Consider the following 19,424-nt stretch of genomic DNA (forward strand, 5'->3'; position numbering starts at 1 on the left):
CCATTGCCCCTTGTCCTATCACTGGTCATCACTGAGGTGAGCAAATAACAAAAATAATGATTTCTGTGTCATGAAATCTGTAAGATCTGAATTATTGGGAAAAATTGAAGTTTATTTTTTGAAAATATGTCCAGGAGCTTTAAACTTTTCTTCAGATTTCCTAGAAATTATTTAGTTGTATATTTTAATGCCCAAACCTAGTTTTTCAAGCTGGTTGTAAGAAATATCAGAAATGTGAAGTTAGTCATGTGTTCCTTTGAGAGCAGCTACTAAAGTTAATGTAGCAAAATAAGCTGGTGACCTAATGGAAACTTGGTTCAAGTCCCCTTTCAAAATTCTTTTGCTTGCTTAAATATAGATATTATGCACATAATGAGGGGTAAAACTGACAGGACATGTCACCAGAGTAATGAATATAAAATTATCAGTTTGAATTGAATGAACTGTAAAATGCGTAATTATCATTCATTGCTCCATACCTTTTGCAATAAAAACCATGAAATGAAATTTGCAATAAAATGTGTCCCATCTGCAGCATTGTTAGACAAAAGCTGATACGTCACAGGTCAAAATCAGTCTTACTTATTAGCATTTCATAGAAGTAGCTGATAATTAAGGACAAAGTGATGAAAATGGAAAAATAGTGTTTGGTAGTTAGATATGAATTAACCAATCAACTAAAAAAACCCCAAAAAACACCCCAACATGTGTAGAAGATACAATTTATTTTTTCTTCCATCATTCTGTCTTCCAGTTGTCAAACAAGTTTTTCTACACTGGCCAAAGCCTTGGGAACTCTCTTTACAGCAGGTAGCAGTAATTAAGAAATGGTCTGTGGAATTATCAAGGAATACTAAGTAATTAATAGAAGCTTAGCTGTTTTAAAGATTAGGCAGACAGAAATTGATGCTGAATGAGCACACAGATATGTAGAGAGTATCTTATGCAAGTACTCATGTTAAGCTGTTCTGAGCAATTCATTATTCTAGTATTATATATATAACATTCTGGAGGAAAAAGGTTTCTCAAAATCAGATGTTTTCTCTGAGTCATGTATTTTCATTTTGGTGGAGAAATAGAAATGAGTTGTCAGCTTCTGAATGCAAGGGGATTGAGGTGTAAATCTTGATCTGCACATATACATCTCATCTGCTTCCTCACCCAGTTAGGGACAATGTCCTGTGTCTTTTACTTCCGTTTGTCTGCTTGGTAGTCTGCTGGTATAGCCGCTAAGAGGATGAGATTTTAAGTCAAGATGCAAGCCTCCAGTTTTCCATTATAATTCTGTTTTCCTTTACTTGCTTTAGTCCTGTCAGCAGACCTAGTGGCTGGTCCATGACTTACGGGCTGCATGGATTTCATGAGACTCCTGTTCCCAGAGTGTACGTGCCATCTGACAAGCAGGGGCTGTGCTAAAAAAATGAGGAGGTGGCTAATCTCAATGCCTGCTTTTGGGAAGATGTACAAATTAGGAATCGCTGTAGCAGATGTGAAAACATTGCATCCATAGCAGAGAAATAAACCTGCTGGCATTGTCATCTCCCATCTGTGACCCACTCACTGACCTTTTGTGATTTTTAATGATGAAGAGGTTTTGCAGTGTGAATACAGCCAGGAAGATTTGTCAGTCTTGCAGTAGTTTTTCTTTACTGTGAAGTCCTTTGTATACTGTGCCACAAGTCTGAAAGCACTTTGGTATTGTCTGAGTAGGGCAGAAACAGACAGAAACTAAACTTTTTTGAAAAAGAAAAAACCTAAAGAAACCTCTGAGTAACATCTAGGTTTGTATCTGAAAGGCTATGCAGAGCCTAGAATGCTGGCTTTAGTTGTGTTTAAAAGCAGAGGGAGGGGAAAAAAGGTAACCCATACATTCAAGTGATCTCTAGGTTTCTGTCGTGTATTTGGGTATCTCCTTCCTCACTAATTTATAGGATCAGGCTAAAGTGAGAGGGGCAATTGTCAAGGGAGGTTACTTGGAGCAGTGATGGAAAACTGTCTGAAATCATGGTGGAAATTGATAGATTTCTGGTAATTTGAAACAATAGCTGTCCTTTATGTAATAATATTCTCCTCATTGGAATATCCTTCAGCCCCTACTGTATGGAAATCTGTCATTTTGAGCAAATAATGGAAAGATGAACATCAGTATTTATATTTGAAAGAAATAAACTACTTCTTTTTAGTCCATGGCATTAGGATTTAGTTCATTTTCCAAGACTTCCAAATGCGTAGACTTAAGTATAGAAGCATGGGATTACAGTGAGAGTCTGTGCTATCAAAATAGCATGGCACAAAATTACATAGATTTTTAAATTTTGTTTCAACTTCACAATCTAATAGTGATTTCAACTTTGAGTTTTTCAAAATGCTATTCTTAGCTTCAGTTGTTGAAGTTCTTAAGACATAACTGCATAAACCTAAATTCATTTAATTTCCATTCTAAAACATCACCTTAAGTTGCTATTTACAAAGAAAAAAACGTTGATATCCTGAATTATAAGGTGCTGAAAAACTAGTATATTTGAAAATTGGCTCAGCAAATGTTAAAATTCCTAGTTGTAGTAATAGTTATAGTGTTCATTTTAGAGATGTCATAATTAAGACCATTTAGAGGAAGAAACACCAGCAATTGGAATTCCCTGGTTTTAATATCTCAGGCAACCAGTGAGGCATTATACGTGCAAATTTGTTCTTTAGTTAAACAGAGCACCCTGCAGATCTCTAACTCCTCAGTGAGGTTTATATATGGTGCTATGAGGGGATTTACTCTTGCTTTTCTGCATAATTACTGAATTATTTTTTGCTTCCTATAACAGCGCAATGTCTGGTTAAAAATGTTTACTGATGAACTAGATGACCTTTGTAGGTCCCTTCCAACTTAATACATTCCATGATTCTATGATCTGTATTGCCCTAGATATCTGGATTATCTGTTAGGTATTGATAACTAGTCCATGAAACAAGTGTGCTGGCATCCCTGTTCAGATAGCATCATCTGACAAAACTATTCAGAGGATACTATTGTTTATTTAAGGAATAAAGACTGGATTCAGGTTTACTTAAAATGCATGCTGTAAACTCTCGTAACAGAAAAATCTGTTCTGAACAGCTTTGAATCCAAATGAAAGAAGAAAAAACATTTAAGAATGAGGCAGTTTCGTACAACGAACTTGGAACTATTAAATATTAAAGAAAGTTAAATGAAATGATACAGGATTGTGAATCACAATTTTAATGTATTTTTAAGTGAGAATGGGGCTACTTATAAGAAATTACTGTTGAATTAAAGGTCAGCATTACTAATCAAGATAAATGTTTTTTAATGTACAACTCAATACATAGGAAGACACAACCTCATCTGTTTAGGACCTTTTTCTGTCCTTGCGACATGAATAAAACGCTTTTATTCTATTAGGTACTTTCCCCGAGATTTGTAACTGTTTAGACTTTGATGTGTGAGAACTGAACCAGATTTGTGCTATTGAAGTTCCCATGGCTTGTTGTGAGACAGACTCATGTAATGCCATTTTTATTTATTTTTTTTCCTTTATATATAGTACACAGGCAACTTCCTGGTCTGAGGAGTGAGGCATATAGGCTTTGGTGGTTCAGAATTCAGATTTGCATTCTCTGTAGTCTATCTGTTATGACGAAAAGCAATAGATTAATTTATAAGGATTTGATCTTAATCAAGGAGAGGAAATCTCTTTTGTTTTCATAGAAACTTTGTCACCGTTTGACTCAGGTCCAACAACAATGCTCTCGATCCCCTCCCCCTCCCACCCAGGTAGGGAAGGAGAGAGAGAAAAAGAGAGAGACTTGGCTGGATTGAAAACTAAACTACACAGCTTTAATTAAAACACTAATGAATCATACAAGAAAATATATACAATTATATACAGATATATATTCAGGTATGGGCAAAAGCCTCTTGCCTCCCCCCACCCCAGCAACTCCCACAGCACTTCCCTGAACTGGGAAGAGTCCCAAGGAATCCCGGAGCTGCTGCTGGAGGAGAGCAGAGAGTTATGGGGGTCAGGAGATCTCGAGCCTAAGGGTCGACGGTGATGGATGAACAGAGTCCTCCCTGGACTCCGGCCATGGATGGAAGACAAGGGAAGAAGAAGAAGGAAGGAAGTTGTCTTCTGTGATCTCTGACCTTCCTTTGAGCTTACGTAGATATATGGAATGGAATATCTTTGGCCAATTTTGCTGTCTGTCTAACTCAGCCTCCTACGGGGGGGTCACAGATCTCCCCATAGTGTCTGAGCCGGCAGAGTGCAGGTGCAGCCTTGAAGCCTCAGTAGTTAGAAAAACATCCCACTGTCTTATCAGCCTAGCAGAGCACACTGTTGCTAGTTACAAGAAAGCTTACTGAAGGAAAAAAAAATCAGTAAAAAGAAAAATTGGCTTCATCCTGGCTCAAACCAGGACAAACTTGTAGGCTAAGAGGCAGTTAAACAACATGAGAACACGACCATGTTGTCCATTACCTAAAAGGTGACAGCTACGATGTAAAGGTTTATTCTTGTATGCATATGTAAATTCAAAATGCATTTTTCAGAAATAAAGGTCAAAAGTAAAAATGCTACTAGAACTTTTATATATCAATATTGTAAGTAGTCTTATGAAATTTGTAGCTAGACTGCTTTTTTCTGAACAGTACAGGTTTGGGTTGACTAAAGCACTTAGTAGGTTCCCATTAAATATTTGTTACCAATTTAGTCAATGTTAAAAAAAACAAAGTCCTTCCTCCACTGCAAATTTTTTTTTTACATGAGAATCAAGCATATTTATAGCTGCATAAGCTTCCAAGCATGTCAGAATAAATACAGATTGTATTTTTGCTTTAGAAATAGCCAGTAGATGCTGGTTTATATTAAGTCCCTTAGAGAAGGGACTTCATGCTTTTGATCAAATAAGCTTGTAATAAGAATGCATTGCTAACAAAGGAGTCCTCCACCTCAAATGTTCCCATTTTTTAAATCTAAGAACAAATTTTGCTAATGGGAAGTATCATTATTGAAAGGCCTCCTTTTGGGGGCAGGAAATGTGCTTCTGACAGAGGACTTTCTTCTGCAGTCTGTTTTGTGCAAAATATAGGTTTTTGCTGTGCAGCGTGATCAGACCAAAACAAATTTTTCTGTAGAATCTCCACTGAGTAATTTAACGTTGCTGAGATGCACTGCTTACAATATATTTTTTAGTTAAAGTGCTCTCCAAAGAGTTCACATCCCATAATCACATATCATAAATCATATAAGTTCTGCTTTAACTGAGCTTAGTGTAAAAGTTCACATTGCCTTCATTGGGGCAGAATTTTCCCATTATTATTTCATGTAAAAGCACATAAACCATTGTGATTTGAAGTTATCTATGTAAAGTTAAACCCATAGCAAAACCCCTCGTGTTTCAGTAATTCAGGCAATGACATCCCATGGAGAACTAAACACATGAGACAGAATAATAAATCTATTATTTACAATTTGTGTTTGATAAAACATGTAAAATGTCTTTATGTGAAAGTTTCAGGAAAGTTTTCAGTTTCTTTTGGTAAGCGAGGAAACGTAGCATTGTTTTCTGTTTATACAGGTACTAATATTTTTCTTCCCAATACTGACAAAGGTGTAATCCTGTAAAATGCAAACATTTATTTACTTCTCCTACTTCCCAGCCATTTTCAGTTTCCACTTCTAGCTCAGTGACTTTTCCCTCAAATTGTATTTATCCATGTGCCTGTTTTCTCCACCTTCCAAAGGAAAACATAAATCCTTCACCAAACTCATAATCCTGATTGCTTCAGTGACCTAGATCCGCAAATCTCCCTATTTACTAAACTTCTTGTTGTTATTTGTTACTCTATGAGATTTTAGATTTCATTTCTATCTGCAATCTCTAGCCCCAGTCCATTCTGGAGCAGGCAATGCTGGAAATCCAGTTTGTATCTCTGGTTGTTTCTTGGAGGAATTAAATCTGCGATGTTACAATGTTACATGTGCACAACACAGTCACCTGTTTGAACTCAGTGAACAGGACTTGCTTATTGAAAACACAGTCTATGAAATATTCTAGTTGTCATTAACTAGAGTTACTGGAGACTCCAGCCTTTTTCTCTTAAGGATCTGAGTTTTCAGAACTCTGAGCTTGATCATGTGAGAGTGAGCATGACACAAACCACACTAGTGAGTCAAAGTCATCTTTGTTTGGACTTGATGATCTTCAAGGTCTTCCAACCAGCGTGATTCTATGATTCTATCTTCTGACCTCTCCCTCTTCCCTTTTCAAGTTTCTACTTCTTGACCAAAGCCCATGGCTGTTAAAAATATCCAGATGAAAGTCCACTGGATTTTCACAATGGAGAAGTTTTATCTTTCTGTAGCCTTTTTCTCAGAGATGCTTGATACCATGAGCTAGAAATCTGGCCCTTGTTGACCCCACAAGTCTTACTGTGGCCATCACACAGCCAAGTACCAGCTTAAAAAAGCAGCAAACTGCCAAACCAGTGGCACCCCAATCTCAGGAGGAGGTTTTTTCAGCCATAATGGTTGGGCATTGCAGGTGTCCGTATGCCATCTGTTTTGTTAGGAGTTTTGTTACACACTATCCTCCTAATAGGGTATTAGAAGCACAGTCTTTCTTTACCGTACAGAATAAGGACTTGTCTCTTGTAGTACAGACTGCATGTGACAAGCGCTTCAGTCTCTTGCATTCTACAGAAGTTAATGGGATTTCATGCATATGTTTAAAAGGCTTCCCTAGGATCCTCAATTTAGCTGCTCTTTAGAGGAAGGCCTTTGACGCTTTGAAAGACGGGATTCCAACAAGCTGAGCTGAAGCTCATGGAAGTTGAGAAGAAAGGATTTAGAGCTGAACTAAGTGGTAAGAAAGCCTAAATTTTCTGCTGATTTTACTGGGATCCTCAACTTCTTTAAGCTAGAGAGAGAGAGATGAGAGAACATATTATCAGTACATTTAAATTAAAAATAAATCCATTATTCTATTTGGGGAAAAAAAAAAAGCATTCATAAAACAATTCTTAACTCTTAGCATTTGCTACCTCAAGTTTTAACTTCCTAAATTTCAGAAATCAGCAGTTAAATCAGCTAGACAATATCGACTCTGCCCTTGTGTCAGTAGTTACAGCTGCCAATAATACTTCATATTCTTGTATAGTTCTCTTTTAAGGTCTTATTTTTGCATCACTTACATTTTCTAAGCATTTTAAGTCAGAAACCATCTGAACTTTGGTATTACTATTGTACTGTATTCCTTGTTCGCATGCTGTTTTCCAACCCTGCATGTGTCTTGAGTTAAAGATTGTCTTTCCCCAAAAGATAATGTCCTCACACATTTTGTCTGTGTTGAGGTCCAGTTGTAATAATACTTCTGCACTGAAAAATTGCAGCTCTGTTCACAGGAATGAGACTGGGAAGGTTTAATTTACAGAGCGTTTGATTGCTGTCAAAAAGCCCTGTGCATGTCTTGCAGTCTGACAAAGCAGGCAGTTGTCTTTTAATGTTGTGGGCACGATGGACAAAGTTTGATGTACCCTTAACCATCCTCATAGTAAAGTGTTCCTTAGTAGATTGCCAAAGGGCCTGGGGGCAGAGGTGGTTGATGTGTCACTGTTTGTGATGTTGTTCTGTCTCTGCTGCAGAGTTTGCACCAGCTGGTGCAGGTGTAAGGTATTCAGATGCCATCATAGTTTGTAGGGGGGGTTGGCATGAGGGTTTGGTTGTTTTTCTAACCATGTATCAGGTGCCAAGTAGCAGGCTGGGTTTTTAAGCATGGTGTCTGGAAGGGCTAAAACCCAGGGCACTTTTCAGAGGATGGGGAAAAGGCACCAAAGTAGTATGTGGGCATTGGGAATATTTTTAAGGTTGTAAGCATCTTCTGGCCATTCTCTATTAATTTTGCTAAATTTTGGGGCTTATAATTGAACTGACTTTCTAGACAACATGCCTGGTGCAACATGGGATTTCCTGCAGACTCTGCAGAATGAGTTCATTTTTTTCTTTTGCCTTTTTCTTCTTCATTGTTTCACATGCCAAGGATATTTGCAGCTGGAACAGAGTGGCAGTTTTCTAGCAAGATTGTTTAATTAAATTATAACAATAAGCTTTGGTGGGACAGACTATAGTAACAACTACATAATTTCTTAATGTGAATTTTGGTAGCTTTTTTCTATTTCAGCATAGTTTTTTGTATAGCTTAAGTAGACAGCATGGGTAAAACTTTTGGTGTTTAAAAAAATGCCATGTGGCTTACTGAGTCTTTGAAAAATTGACCCAAAAATTGACTGTTTTTGATGTAATTGAGAAAATAACATAACTTTAACAAAGTTTGGGGGACATTTTAAACTAAATGTGAATAAAAAGGAGAAGGATAACTATATATTTACATTAAGATCTTTCAATTCTAAGAAATAATGTAAAAGAAAGAAGTGATTTTTTTTCAGATATGATTTTGGGTATCTGTCAAAAAGATAAAGCTCTTTAAAAACCTACTCAGATAATGGGATTTCTGTAATTTTCTGCCAGTATCTATGTTGTATAAAACACAACCTATTCTCCTAAACATGAATACAGCCTGGATTTGAGTGCCTGTTAGTGTATCTCAAACATTTTACATGATTTTTTCTATGGTAAGAAAAATAATTATTTGAAGTTAGAGCTAGAAAAATGAAGGGTAAAAGGAAATACTTTTTAAGCTACAGGAAGTCATGTTTGAGTTGCAGGTCCTGCTCTAAGGAAAAGAAATTAGTAATTGGCTGAGTTGGAGGTGATATTTTTACTTCAGTTGTTTAATATTATAAAAGGAGAGAGCAGACAAAGGAGGAAAAAATCATACTCGTAAAGTGGGCACAACTAGCAAAATATATAGTTTATATTTAAAAATATGTACTTCTGAAGTATCTTGAAATATGAATCAGTAGCTAGAGTGAGACAGGATGAAACACTTGAATTATTTTTTTTTAATTTTACTTTTTTTCAAAGATTCTGCGTTTGGATAAAAAAATACTACAGGGTTATAAAAGGTGTGCTAATTTATTGGTTAATACTGATTTCAAGCAGTCTAACATTATTATAATTGCTACACCACAGTTTACACATAGTTTATATAGTAATATCTTTTCCTTTTGAGAAGTACCTCATGAGAGCTTGTGAATAATTTGACCTTTTATGGTATTTTGTGTTTGTTTTATTCTTCCTTTCTTCTTCCAATACTGGTCTCGAGGGTCTAGAGCTAAATTGTAGAACTTATTCCTAATGTACTTTTTTCTCTCCCCACTCTGACATAATTTAAGGAATTATGTTGCTGTCACTCATTTGACTGTTACTGCTCATGGGACAGTAATGGCAAAAAGACAAGGCTTGTAAAATTGTAGTCACTGAATATAAAGACTGTTTCTTAAGGAAAAATGTCATCAAAACTAGTCTGTAGAATCTTTTGTACCAGGAAAAACTTTTTGGGAGTTTGTTGTAGGGTTTTTTTGGGGTTTTATGTTTTTTATGAGGGCTTAGACAATTAACACAACCAAGAGGAAGGAAAAGTTGGCTTTGGTACTGTTTTCATAAGGTGTTCCCTTTTCATGCAAATTCCTATTTAATGTTTCATTTTATTTTTTTATTGTATCTGCCTTCAGTCAAGAGATCCTCTCTTATTCTGTACTGCAAGTGTCAGTCAAAACCTTTGGGTCACATCAGAGTACAAGTGGAGCATATTTATGTGTCTGGATTATGAGGCAATTCACATTCAAATAACAGATACATAATACTTCAACTGGCCAGAAAGCTAGAATCCCAAATGCTGTACAGAACTCTGAAATTGCCTCCATTGGCTTTTTATTTTGGTGTCTTAATTGGAGCAATATCTGTAAGAGTTTGTTTTCTCATCAATAAGTTGTGGTATTACATGCATAGCATTTTGGTTTGTTATTTAAATAGTTGTAAAGTACTTTGTGATCTTGTCAGTGGCCTTTGAGTAGTGAATTTAATAATGGGCATATGTTAAATGATTTATCTTTAAAGATAATATGAGCTAAATTAATGTAAAACACAGATCTAATTAGGCATGCTATTTATTTTCTAGTGAACAAACACAAGCCCTGGATTGAGACGTCGTACCATGGAATCATAACTGAAAACAATGACACTGTCATTTTGGATCCTCCTCTTGTTGCTTTGGACAAAGATGCACCTGTTCCCTTTGCAGGTAGGAGCATTTATCAACAGCAGCATTTGAGCCAATGGATTGGTTTTTGAAGTTGTTAGCATGTATAAGGAATGAATTTGCTGTGCAGAGAGAATGTAATCTAAAGAATATGTTTAGAGGCTGTGTCTGAATCCTCAGGACTTGACTGTTGGCCAATAAACCTTGAAATGAGGTGTCTTTTACAATGAATGTGTCTGCAGAAGTGATTTTAAAGAACATAATCCAGCAGGCTTCCACTATCAACATATTTTTTAATGAAAGCACTAGAATGATATAATTAAATTTGAATTTGCTTTTAGAGAATTTAATCATTACAATTGCCTAAAGTAGTAATACATAGTTCATTTTATTCTGTAATAACAGAACTCTCTTTCTCTCTTCTGTATCACTCCCTGGCCCAAACAAACATTTAAAGTTGCTCAAATATTATGTTACTGTGTTAGTACTTTGTAACTGTCAAGACTTGGACAGAAAATGTAATGAGGGTTTTGAAGATTTTTGATCAGTTTGCTGTGTGATATAGGTATGTCATATAGCAGTTTTTACTTGTATTAAGTCTAATTTTTCTGCCTTTTATTCCCTAAGCATAAAACACTACCTTTGCATGTCATGTAAATTTTCTCTTTAATTCCCTTCTTCATTAAAAATATTTTTTTAAGAAAAGGGAGATTTTTAAGGCTTGACAGCTGTTCTGAAGATCCTAAATAGATGCAGTTGTTACACAGGTTAAATTGCTTAAGAATGTTCATCTTTTATAAGGAAAGAAGCTAATAAAGATGAGTATCCTTGTTCATGTGGAATACAGTTGATTTCAATAAGTAGTAAGTCAAAGTACTTGGCCCAAACAGCATTTCACAGCATCATGTAAAAATTGCTACTAACCATTTTCCCCAAAGCATATACTGGCATAAACTCATACTCTGCAGAACTGGGATTTACAAATGTATATATTGAACCCAATTTTAATATCAAGATTGGTTTTCACTTCTGGTACCCTATGGTTCTTCATTGCACGGAACACTTTTATTCCTTAACCATATATGCACTGGAGGTGTTCAGTGGAGAGGATTTAGCTATAATTTAGCCAGAGGTTAAAGCCTCAAATAGCATTTAAGTATGGATTAAAGCATGGATATAAGCATGAAACACTTTTGTCTGCTGATCAGTTCCTGTGGCACTGACATACTTGTCAATGGAGGTATAATTAATGTCCATTCAGAGGTAAGTAGAGAGCCTCTAACTGGGAGGTACTAGTTATAATCAGAGCAGGATTTCATACAAAGATGCTCAGGATAAGGTGTCCTGACTCAGATACTAGTTTTTGAAGCAAAGGAAAAAGTGCTTGTTTCCAAATTAAAATTTTAATGCATTCATCAAGAAGCAACTATATATTAAAACAGGAGGTGTGGAATGAGTCTTTGAACAGTTATCAGTTATGTATTCGGGTATACTTTTTTCTTATAATGGTAACTTTCACATACATGTGCAATTCATTCTTACAAACGGTTGTGGAAACCATTGATGTAAACTTCTTGCTAAACTAAACCTAGATATGGAATCTTCAGGTACAGTTATTAAGGAATGACAATGGATTTCTAGTGAAAAGATGCTTTTTATTTTTGGGGAATTTTCTATTACTACAAATGTTCCATCTCATGTTTACTTCTTTTACTTGCATTCGCTTGGGATCTTTAGAGGGATTTTAATCACACTTGTTGCTTCCTCTGAAACATTGACATACTCTTTGATCACTGGGGATTTACAGTTTTTAAACTGGGACAATTGAGATATTTTTTCATGATTTAGTGATTTATTCTTCAAGAAAATCATCCTTTGAAATACTGAACCTGTACAAACTGTAAGTTACAAACTGTAAGTCATAAAGGTTACATTAGTCAGTAGTTGTAATTTAGATTCTTCATATGTGAATTTGAATTCTTTGTATTTTAAGAAGTATTATGGAGTCTGGGAGGGAAAACACTTGATGCATATTCTCTGAAATGAATACTTTATTTCCAGGTAAAGTTGTACGTTTGGGCTTCTGATCTGCAATCTGGATGTAATTTTAGAATGCTCATCGAAACTTTGATTCCCTTGAACACTCTGGCTTCCCTACTTGATTTTAAAAAAAATGGTGTACTTTTTAAAACATGCCTTTTAGAATTGTTGGAGTAACTTCTTATTTCTGTTTTTAATTTCTCTTCTAATATAACTTAATTTTATTTGCTTTTGTAATACCATTAATTTTATTATAGGTCTTTAGGGAAAATTCAATTTGTGCATTTAGTAGGAGAAAGCTGAAAATAGATACAGATACAACATTAACAATATTCAGCAGCTGTACATTTAATAGGGCTCTAATGTGGAATTTCTTCAATTACCACATTTTATATAAGCGTGGGAAACATTCTACAGTATAATGAGTCTTCAATTTTCAGAGAATCAGAGCTCCAATAGTTCCTTTCCCATCACTCTATTAATATTTTCAGTATTTAGTCAAACTGCTGTAGAATAAATAAATAAATGTATAAATGTATAGTGTTTTGAAAGATTTTCCACTGATGTTTTTTTAAAATTAGCCCAGATTCAAGAATATACCAGGGCAGTTTCTGACTGTGCTTAGATATCTACTTAGATCTGCTTCAACAAGTTAAGACTGAATGTATATGCTTTCTTACTCTGGAGCTACAGTCACTGAAATAGTTTACCAGTAGATTGTTGGTTGTTCCATCAGTATTTGTGCTAGCTCATAAAAACAGAGTTGTTTGGTTTTTTTCCTATAATAGCAGGGTATATTTGACTTCAAAAATACCCAGAAAACAAACAAAAGAAAACAAACCCTCCAAGAAATCAAAAGAAGAGCAGAATCCCAAACAAAAAAATCCCTCAACCCAGCTGGTATAGATACTTTCAGTTTTCACATGGGCATAAGTTCCATACAAACCAAACTAAACTAACAACAGAAATAAAAAATTCTCAAGTAACCACCAGATTGATGTTCCTAGGGACTGCCCGTATGGCTGCATAGCTAGATGTTTTGTTGACAGTGTAATCTTACTTAATTTCTTCTTTTGTTTTAAGTGCTCATCTACCATTAGTGACAGTCTGAGGAAAATGTACTGGGTTTATCATTGCAAGGGGTGACAGACCACAGTAGGTGAAATGCATATTTATTTCATGCATTTATTTAGTAAATTATACCTATTTATTCCCTCTTTATTGCTAAATTTTGCTTGGTAGAGTGTAGTCCTTTTGGAATCGTGCTTTACTGTGAAAGTTAGGAAAGGTAGTCCTTAGAGTTGTGGCAAAGGCAAGGAGAGAGGTGGTCCACTAGTGTTAAGTCCTAAAGTTTCATGTCAAAATTAATGTGCTGGGGACATGCATTGAGGTCTATAAACTTCACTGAGTTTTTCTCTCCAAGTTGTTTAGATTATCCTTAATAAAACAAAGAGTTGAGGTCTGTGATACCTCTAGATAGGCAAGCACCATGGTCCCTGTGATTATAATGATGACAAGGTGTGCACTACTAATAGCAGATACCAGCAGATAATGAGAGTGAACTGTTGTTTCTTGTGGGAAAGCACAGGTATGCTGTACAGCCCTGGCTTAAAGGAACCAGAGGGGCTGTTTGTGCCCACTCACTGTAACAGCTCTGAGTTCAGCAAGAGGAGCCTGGAAGCAGTGCAGGTTTCCCAGCTCTTAGCTGGGTATTTTCAGGGATGCTTTGAGCAATGTACAGATCATCTTGCTTCTGTTGATTGCCCTGGTGCACAAGTATTTTATGCATTTCATGTATTTCTCCAAAGCAAATAATCTTTCACCTAATAACTACTTTGTCACTTAGCAAAAAAGCAGAACTAAGCTATTAAGGCACATTTAATATTCATTGATGATTCTTATTTGCCCGGTGTGCTTTGGTTTGTTTCTTATACCCATTCTCAAGTTCACTTTTTTGCAGCTTAAATGTTAGTTGTGGCAAAGACCTATTCTAAATTATCAACAGTATTTCTGTTTTCTCTTCTTTCTGCATGGTTAAAGAAGGAACTACTGGGCAAACTTAAGTGGAAAAGGAAAATCTACAGATCATGGAAGGAGGGGCTGGTCACTTGGGAGGAATATAGGACTGTTGTCAGAGGATGTAGGGAGGCAATTAGGAAAGCTAAGGCCTCCTTGGAACTTAACCTTGCAAGTCAGGTTAAGGATAATAGAAAGGGCTTTTTCAAATACATAGCTAGCAAAACTAGCACTAGAGGCAATATTGGCCCAATGAGGAATGAGGTGGGAGCCCTGGTGACAGAGGATATAAAGAAGGCAGAGGTGCTGAATGCCTTCTTTGCCTCTGTCTTTACTCCTGCAGGATTTCCCCATGAGCCCCAGATTCATATAGCCCCAGAAGAAGTCAGGATAGATGAGGAGTTTGACATAGTAGATGAGGATTGAGTTAGGGATCAGTTGAGTAATCTGGACATCCATAAATCAATGGGTCCAGATGGAATGCACCCAAGGGTGCTGAGGGAGCTGGCGGAGGTCATTGCTAGGCCACTCTCCATCATCTTCAGTAAATCATGGGCAACAGGTGAGGTGCCTGAGGACTGGAGGATAGCAAATGTCACTCCAGTCTACAAGAAGGGCAAGAAGGAGGACCCGGGTAACTATAGACCGGTCAGCCTCACCTCCATCCCTGGAAAGGTGATGGAACAACTTGTTCTTGTCACTATCTCCAGGCACATCAAGGACATGGGGGTCATCAAGAGCAGTCAACATGGTTTTATCAAGGGTAAATCATGTTTGACTAACCTCATAGCCTTCTATGAGGAAATTACTAGGTGGATAGATGATGGTAGAGCGGTAGATGTGGTTTATCTTGATTTCAGTAAAGCATTTGACACCGTCTCCCACAGCATCCTTGTAGAAAAGTTGATCAGGTATGGGTTTGGTGATCAGGAAGTGAGGTGGATTAGGAACTGGTTGAAAGGAAGGAGTCAGAGAGTTGTAGTCAATGGGGCAGAATCTGGTTGGAGGTGTGTGACTAGTGGAGTCCCACAGGGGTCGGTACTGGGACCGGTGTTGTTCAACATCTTCATCAACGACCTGGATGAGGGTATAGAATGTACCCTCAGCAAGTTTGCTGATGACACTAAGCTGGGAGGAGTGGCTGACACACCAGAAGGCTGTGCTGCCATTCAGAGAGACTTAGATAGGTTGGAGAGTTGGGCGGGGAGAAACATGATGAAATTCAACAAGGGGAAGTGCAGAGTTTTACATTTGGGGAAGAACAACACCATGTCCCAGTACAGGTTGGGGGCTGAACTGCTGGAGAGTAGTGTAGGTGAAAGAGACCTGGGGGTCCTGGTAGACAGGAGGATGACCATGAGCCAGCAATGTGCCCTTGTGGCCAAGAAGGCCAATGGCATCCTGGGGTGCATTAGAAAGGGTGTGGTTAGTAGGTCAAGAGAGGTTCTCCTCCCCCTCTATTCTGCATTGGTGAGGCCACATCTGGAGTATTGTGTCCAGTTCTGGGCCCCTCAGTTCAAAAAGGACAGGGAACTGCTCGAAAGAGTCCAGCGCAGAGCTACGAAGATGATTAGGGGAGTGGAACATCTCCCTTATGAGGAAAGGCTGAGGGAGCTGGGTCTCTTTAGCTTGGAGAAAAGGAGACTGAGGGGTGACCTCATCAATGTTTACAAATATGTAAGGGGTGAGTGTCAGGGGGACGGAGTTAGGCTTTTCTCAGTGATGACCAGTGATAGGACAAGGGGTAATGGGTGTAAATTGGAGCATAGGAAGTTCAAGGTGAATATCCGAAAAAATTTTTTTAACCCACCTGGATGTGTTCCTGTGTGATGTACTCTAGGTGACCCTGCTCTGGCAGGGGGGTTGGACTAGATGATCTTTCGAGGTCCCTTCCAACCCCTAAGATTCTATGATTCTATGATTCTGGAAATGTTAAAATTATTCCTAATATCTGTGCCTTTGTTCCTCTCCATGGCTACTAAGATAAGACTTTTATTAACTGTCTTGTCAACCCCTTGTAGCAGTGCAAATTATTGTGCACATCAAGACACTAGTCATGGAATGGTCATAGGAGAAAATTACTATAATCAGCACTTTTTTGTCTCACCTCTGTCTAATGTGTAAAATCAAGGGTGATGAGAGGAGAAAAATCTTCTGTGCAGTTACCCTCTTAACAGATCAGTGTTTCCAGGGAGGACTAACAGGACTAAATGTGCCTGTGAAAATGCTGCCTGTCAGATGTCATTGGCCTATTTCATAACTGGAGCATGAAGACTTTCACAAGGTTGCAATGAATGGACTTTGGTGTCTCTTTATCTTATAAATCTACTATGAATTGTGCAAGAATTGGCTTATTTGTAAAATTATGGTGCTTAAAATTATCATGGTATGAACATACTTTTTTTTTTTTTTTTTTTCATGCAAGGAATTTTTCAGACCCATAGCTTTGAAGGAAGGTTTGCAATTACCATTGTGGATGGTAAGTGTCAGAACCAATGCGAGTAGTTTTTCAAACTTCAGGTTTTCAAGTCCTGACCTGGGAGGGATTTTCACACACAGTAGTATTGAGATACAAAATACTTTTGGAATACCTAGGCTCACCACAGCAGCCTGGAGCATTTTCCAGGGCATGACTGAAAGAAAAAAGAAACTTACATCCCAAAAAACATGAAGAAACTGTGGAAACAGGTTGTCCTTCTCTTCAAATAATATTTTTAAGCTTATCTAATTTAGGAAAGCTTTTGGAAGAATTTATCTTTAAAAAATAATAATAAAATCCGCCTGAAAGGAGGATTGTAACTTTAATTAGACTTGCATAAACCTGTAGGGTCAGCCGTACAACAGTCCGCTGTCTTACCCTGATTATGAGGCTGGAAATCACTTCAAGAATTTGACTTTCAGGGCTAGGAGTGGTTTGGCTAGAAACAAGGTGAGATTAACTGAATCAATTTTACAAAATTCTATTTGTGTGACAGCAAAAAACCCTCACAAAATGCTGTAGAATTTTGGAAGGTTATTTGGAAAGGACACCTGTCTGCATTTTCATAACAGTAAGTCCATTTTATCAGCAATATTGTGCAAAAAAAAGATTTAAAAGGGACTTCAGGATGTCTCTAGTCCATCTTCCTGCCCAAGGCACATTATACCTTTGTCATTCTTGATAAATAGCTTTTTGTCCTAATCTTAAAGATCTATAATGACAAAGATGCAACAGTTTCCCTGGGCAGTCTATTCTAGCCTTCACCATACTCACTGTTTTTCATGGTGTGTAACCTGAACTTTGTCTACCACAATTTTAGCCCTTTTATGTCCTATCCACCAGGGCTAGGCAGAGCAGATTATTCCCATTCTATTTTTGTAGCAACAACCTTTTATCTTGCTCCCTAAAAGCACTGTGAGCATCTCAAACAGCATGGGGATGTGGGTGGGCTTCTGCTGTTCATTGTGTTACTGATACAGACATGAAGGAGAGAAATAGGAGGTAACTTTCAAAACAATGAGATGATGAATGTCCTTTTCACCTTGAAAGGGAAGAGCCTGACTCTTCCCTGTGCCACCATTATCAGGCTGATACACGTGCATTTGGATGCAATGTGTGGCACCAAGGTAAATCTGGGTCATTTTGGCCCCAGAGGGCATTGGGACCATTAAGTTTCAAGCTGCTTTTTTTTTGGATTTATGATGCCCAGAATTAACGTTTGTTAAATATTTCACTGTGAAAATGATGCATGATCAAAAAAGCTGAACTATAAATGAAGCAAGGGACTACTGCTGTTGTTTATAACAAATCACCTGCTGATTTTTAAAACATCTATTTTTGAAGTTTCCATTTCATAATGTAATGTAGTTAAAATTGTAGCCTTTATAGGCATGAAAAGAATCCCTTCATAGTGATCATAACCTAAGGTGGAATAAGAGATTGACAATAGCACAGTCGATTCCAGAGGTGCTGATTTTGACCTAAGAAATGCTGCTCATTTGTCATGCAGTAGAGTGATATGTACTCAGGCTTCAGATTAAGAATGCACAAAAAAAAATCACTCTGACAGTGACCTCTATTGGTTAGTCCTCGTAGTTCAGAGATGAGGGGGTTTTTTTATTCTTAAAAGTTTTTGACAACTAACTGTCTTTCTAAGTAATTTTGACAGTAGTGACATAAAAGCAGGCAACATTAACGTCTCTAAACAAGACTAAAGGTTCAAGAATTCAGACTGTTCTAATGGAGCTTTTTAGTAGCTGCTGAATAGTCTGTCATTGCAGAGTAAGTGGTTAGGAAGAAAATCAGACTTTAATGCATGGACAGTGAATGTAAATTACTTTTGACAAACAAAAAAGTAATGAATGAGAATGTTTAGATAAATTTTATTACACCTGAACATGCTTAATTATTCAACACAAGAAAGAACTAAGAAAGTAACCAAGTGATTGTCATTCAATATTTTTTTTTTGTGCTTTTAGGCTTATTATGGAAAATATAGATGTGAAATAAACTGAAGCTATTTTTTAATAGTTTTCTTTATAAATTAGACTTGATCCTTGGAAAGTTAGGGTGGGTGTGCAAACTTACACATGAGGACCAGAACAGAATCTGGCATTTTATAGTACTGAAGTGTCATACTAAATGACTCCTTACTTAAAAAAAATCTCTTTAATTGAAAAAGGTTATAACTGAAGTTATCAGGAAAAGTGTCAGCTGTTAAACATCTGGGCTGTTCAGAACACTTGAGAAACATAACTGGAAAGGACTGGAATTTCAACGCTTCTAGGTCACAAAATTTAATTAATAATTTAATTTAAAAATACAAATTTTAACAGTTATCAGAACTAGTGCTGGTGATAAATAATCCAGTAAAACGAGGCTTTCTAAAAGAGAAAACCCCAGTATATATCATAGACTCATAGAATCCTGGGGGTTGGAAGGGACCTTGAAAGAACATCTAGTCCAAACCCCTTCCAGAGCAGGGTCACCTAGAGCACATCACACAGAAACGCATCCAGGCGGGTTTTGAATGTCTCCAGTGAAGGACTGTTTGATTCAAAATTGTAAAGGTCTGTGCCAAGTTCAGATGATTTGTACTGTGGGAATTATTGTAATCCTGCAGCCCTGTTTGTGACAGGGGAAATTGAGAGATTTGGTTTTCTTGGACCTTCCTGCTAGTCTGCTAAAAACCTTGAGCTTCATCTGTAAGGTTGCA

At 37.1% G+C, this 19,424-nt stretch overlaps 1 protein-coding gene across 1 annotated transcript in view; it reads left to right on the top strand.

Moving 5' to 3' along the window:
- Positions 1-10,062: 10,062 nt before the first annotated feature.
- CLSTN2 (calsyntenin 2) overlaps positions 10,063-19,424 on the top strand; it is a gene marked incomplete at its 5' end in the record, with an annotated part of 182,609 nt that continues 173,247 nt past the window's right edge. Inside the window, one exon of the mRNA XM_009997355.1 lies at positions 10,063-10,215. Within this exon, the coding sequence (XP_009995657.1) occupies positions 10,063-10,215 (153 nt within the window). The remainder of the gene's footprint in view (positions 10,216-19,424) is intronic.

The sequence above is a fragment of the Chaetura pelagica genome, unplaced genomic scaffold, assembly GCF_000747805.2.
Source record: "Chaetura pelagica isolate M959 unplaced genomic scaffold, ChaPel_1.0 scaffold695, whole genome shotgun sequence".
Classification (NCBI taxonomy): domain Eukaryota; kingdom Metazoa; phylum Chordata; class Aves; order Apodiformes; family Apodidae; genus Chaetura; species Chaetura pelagica.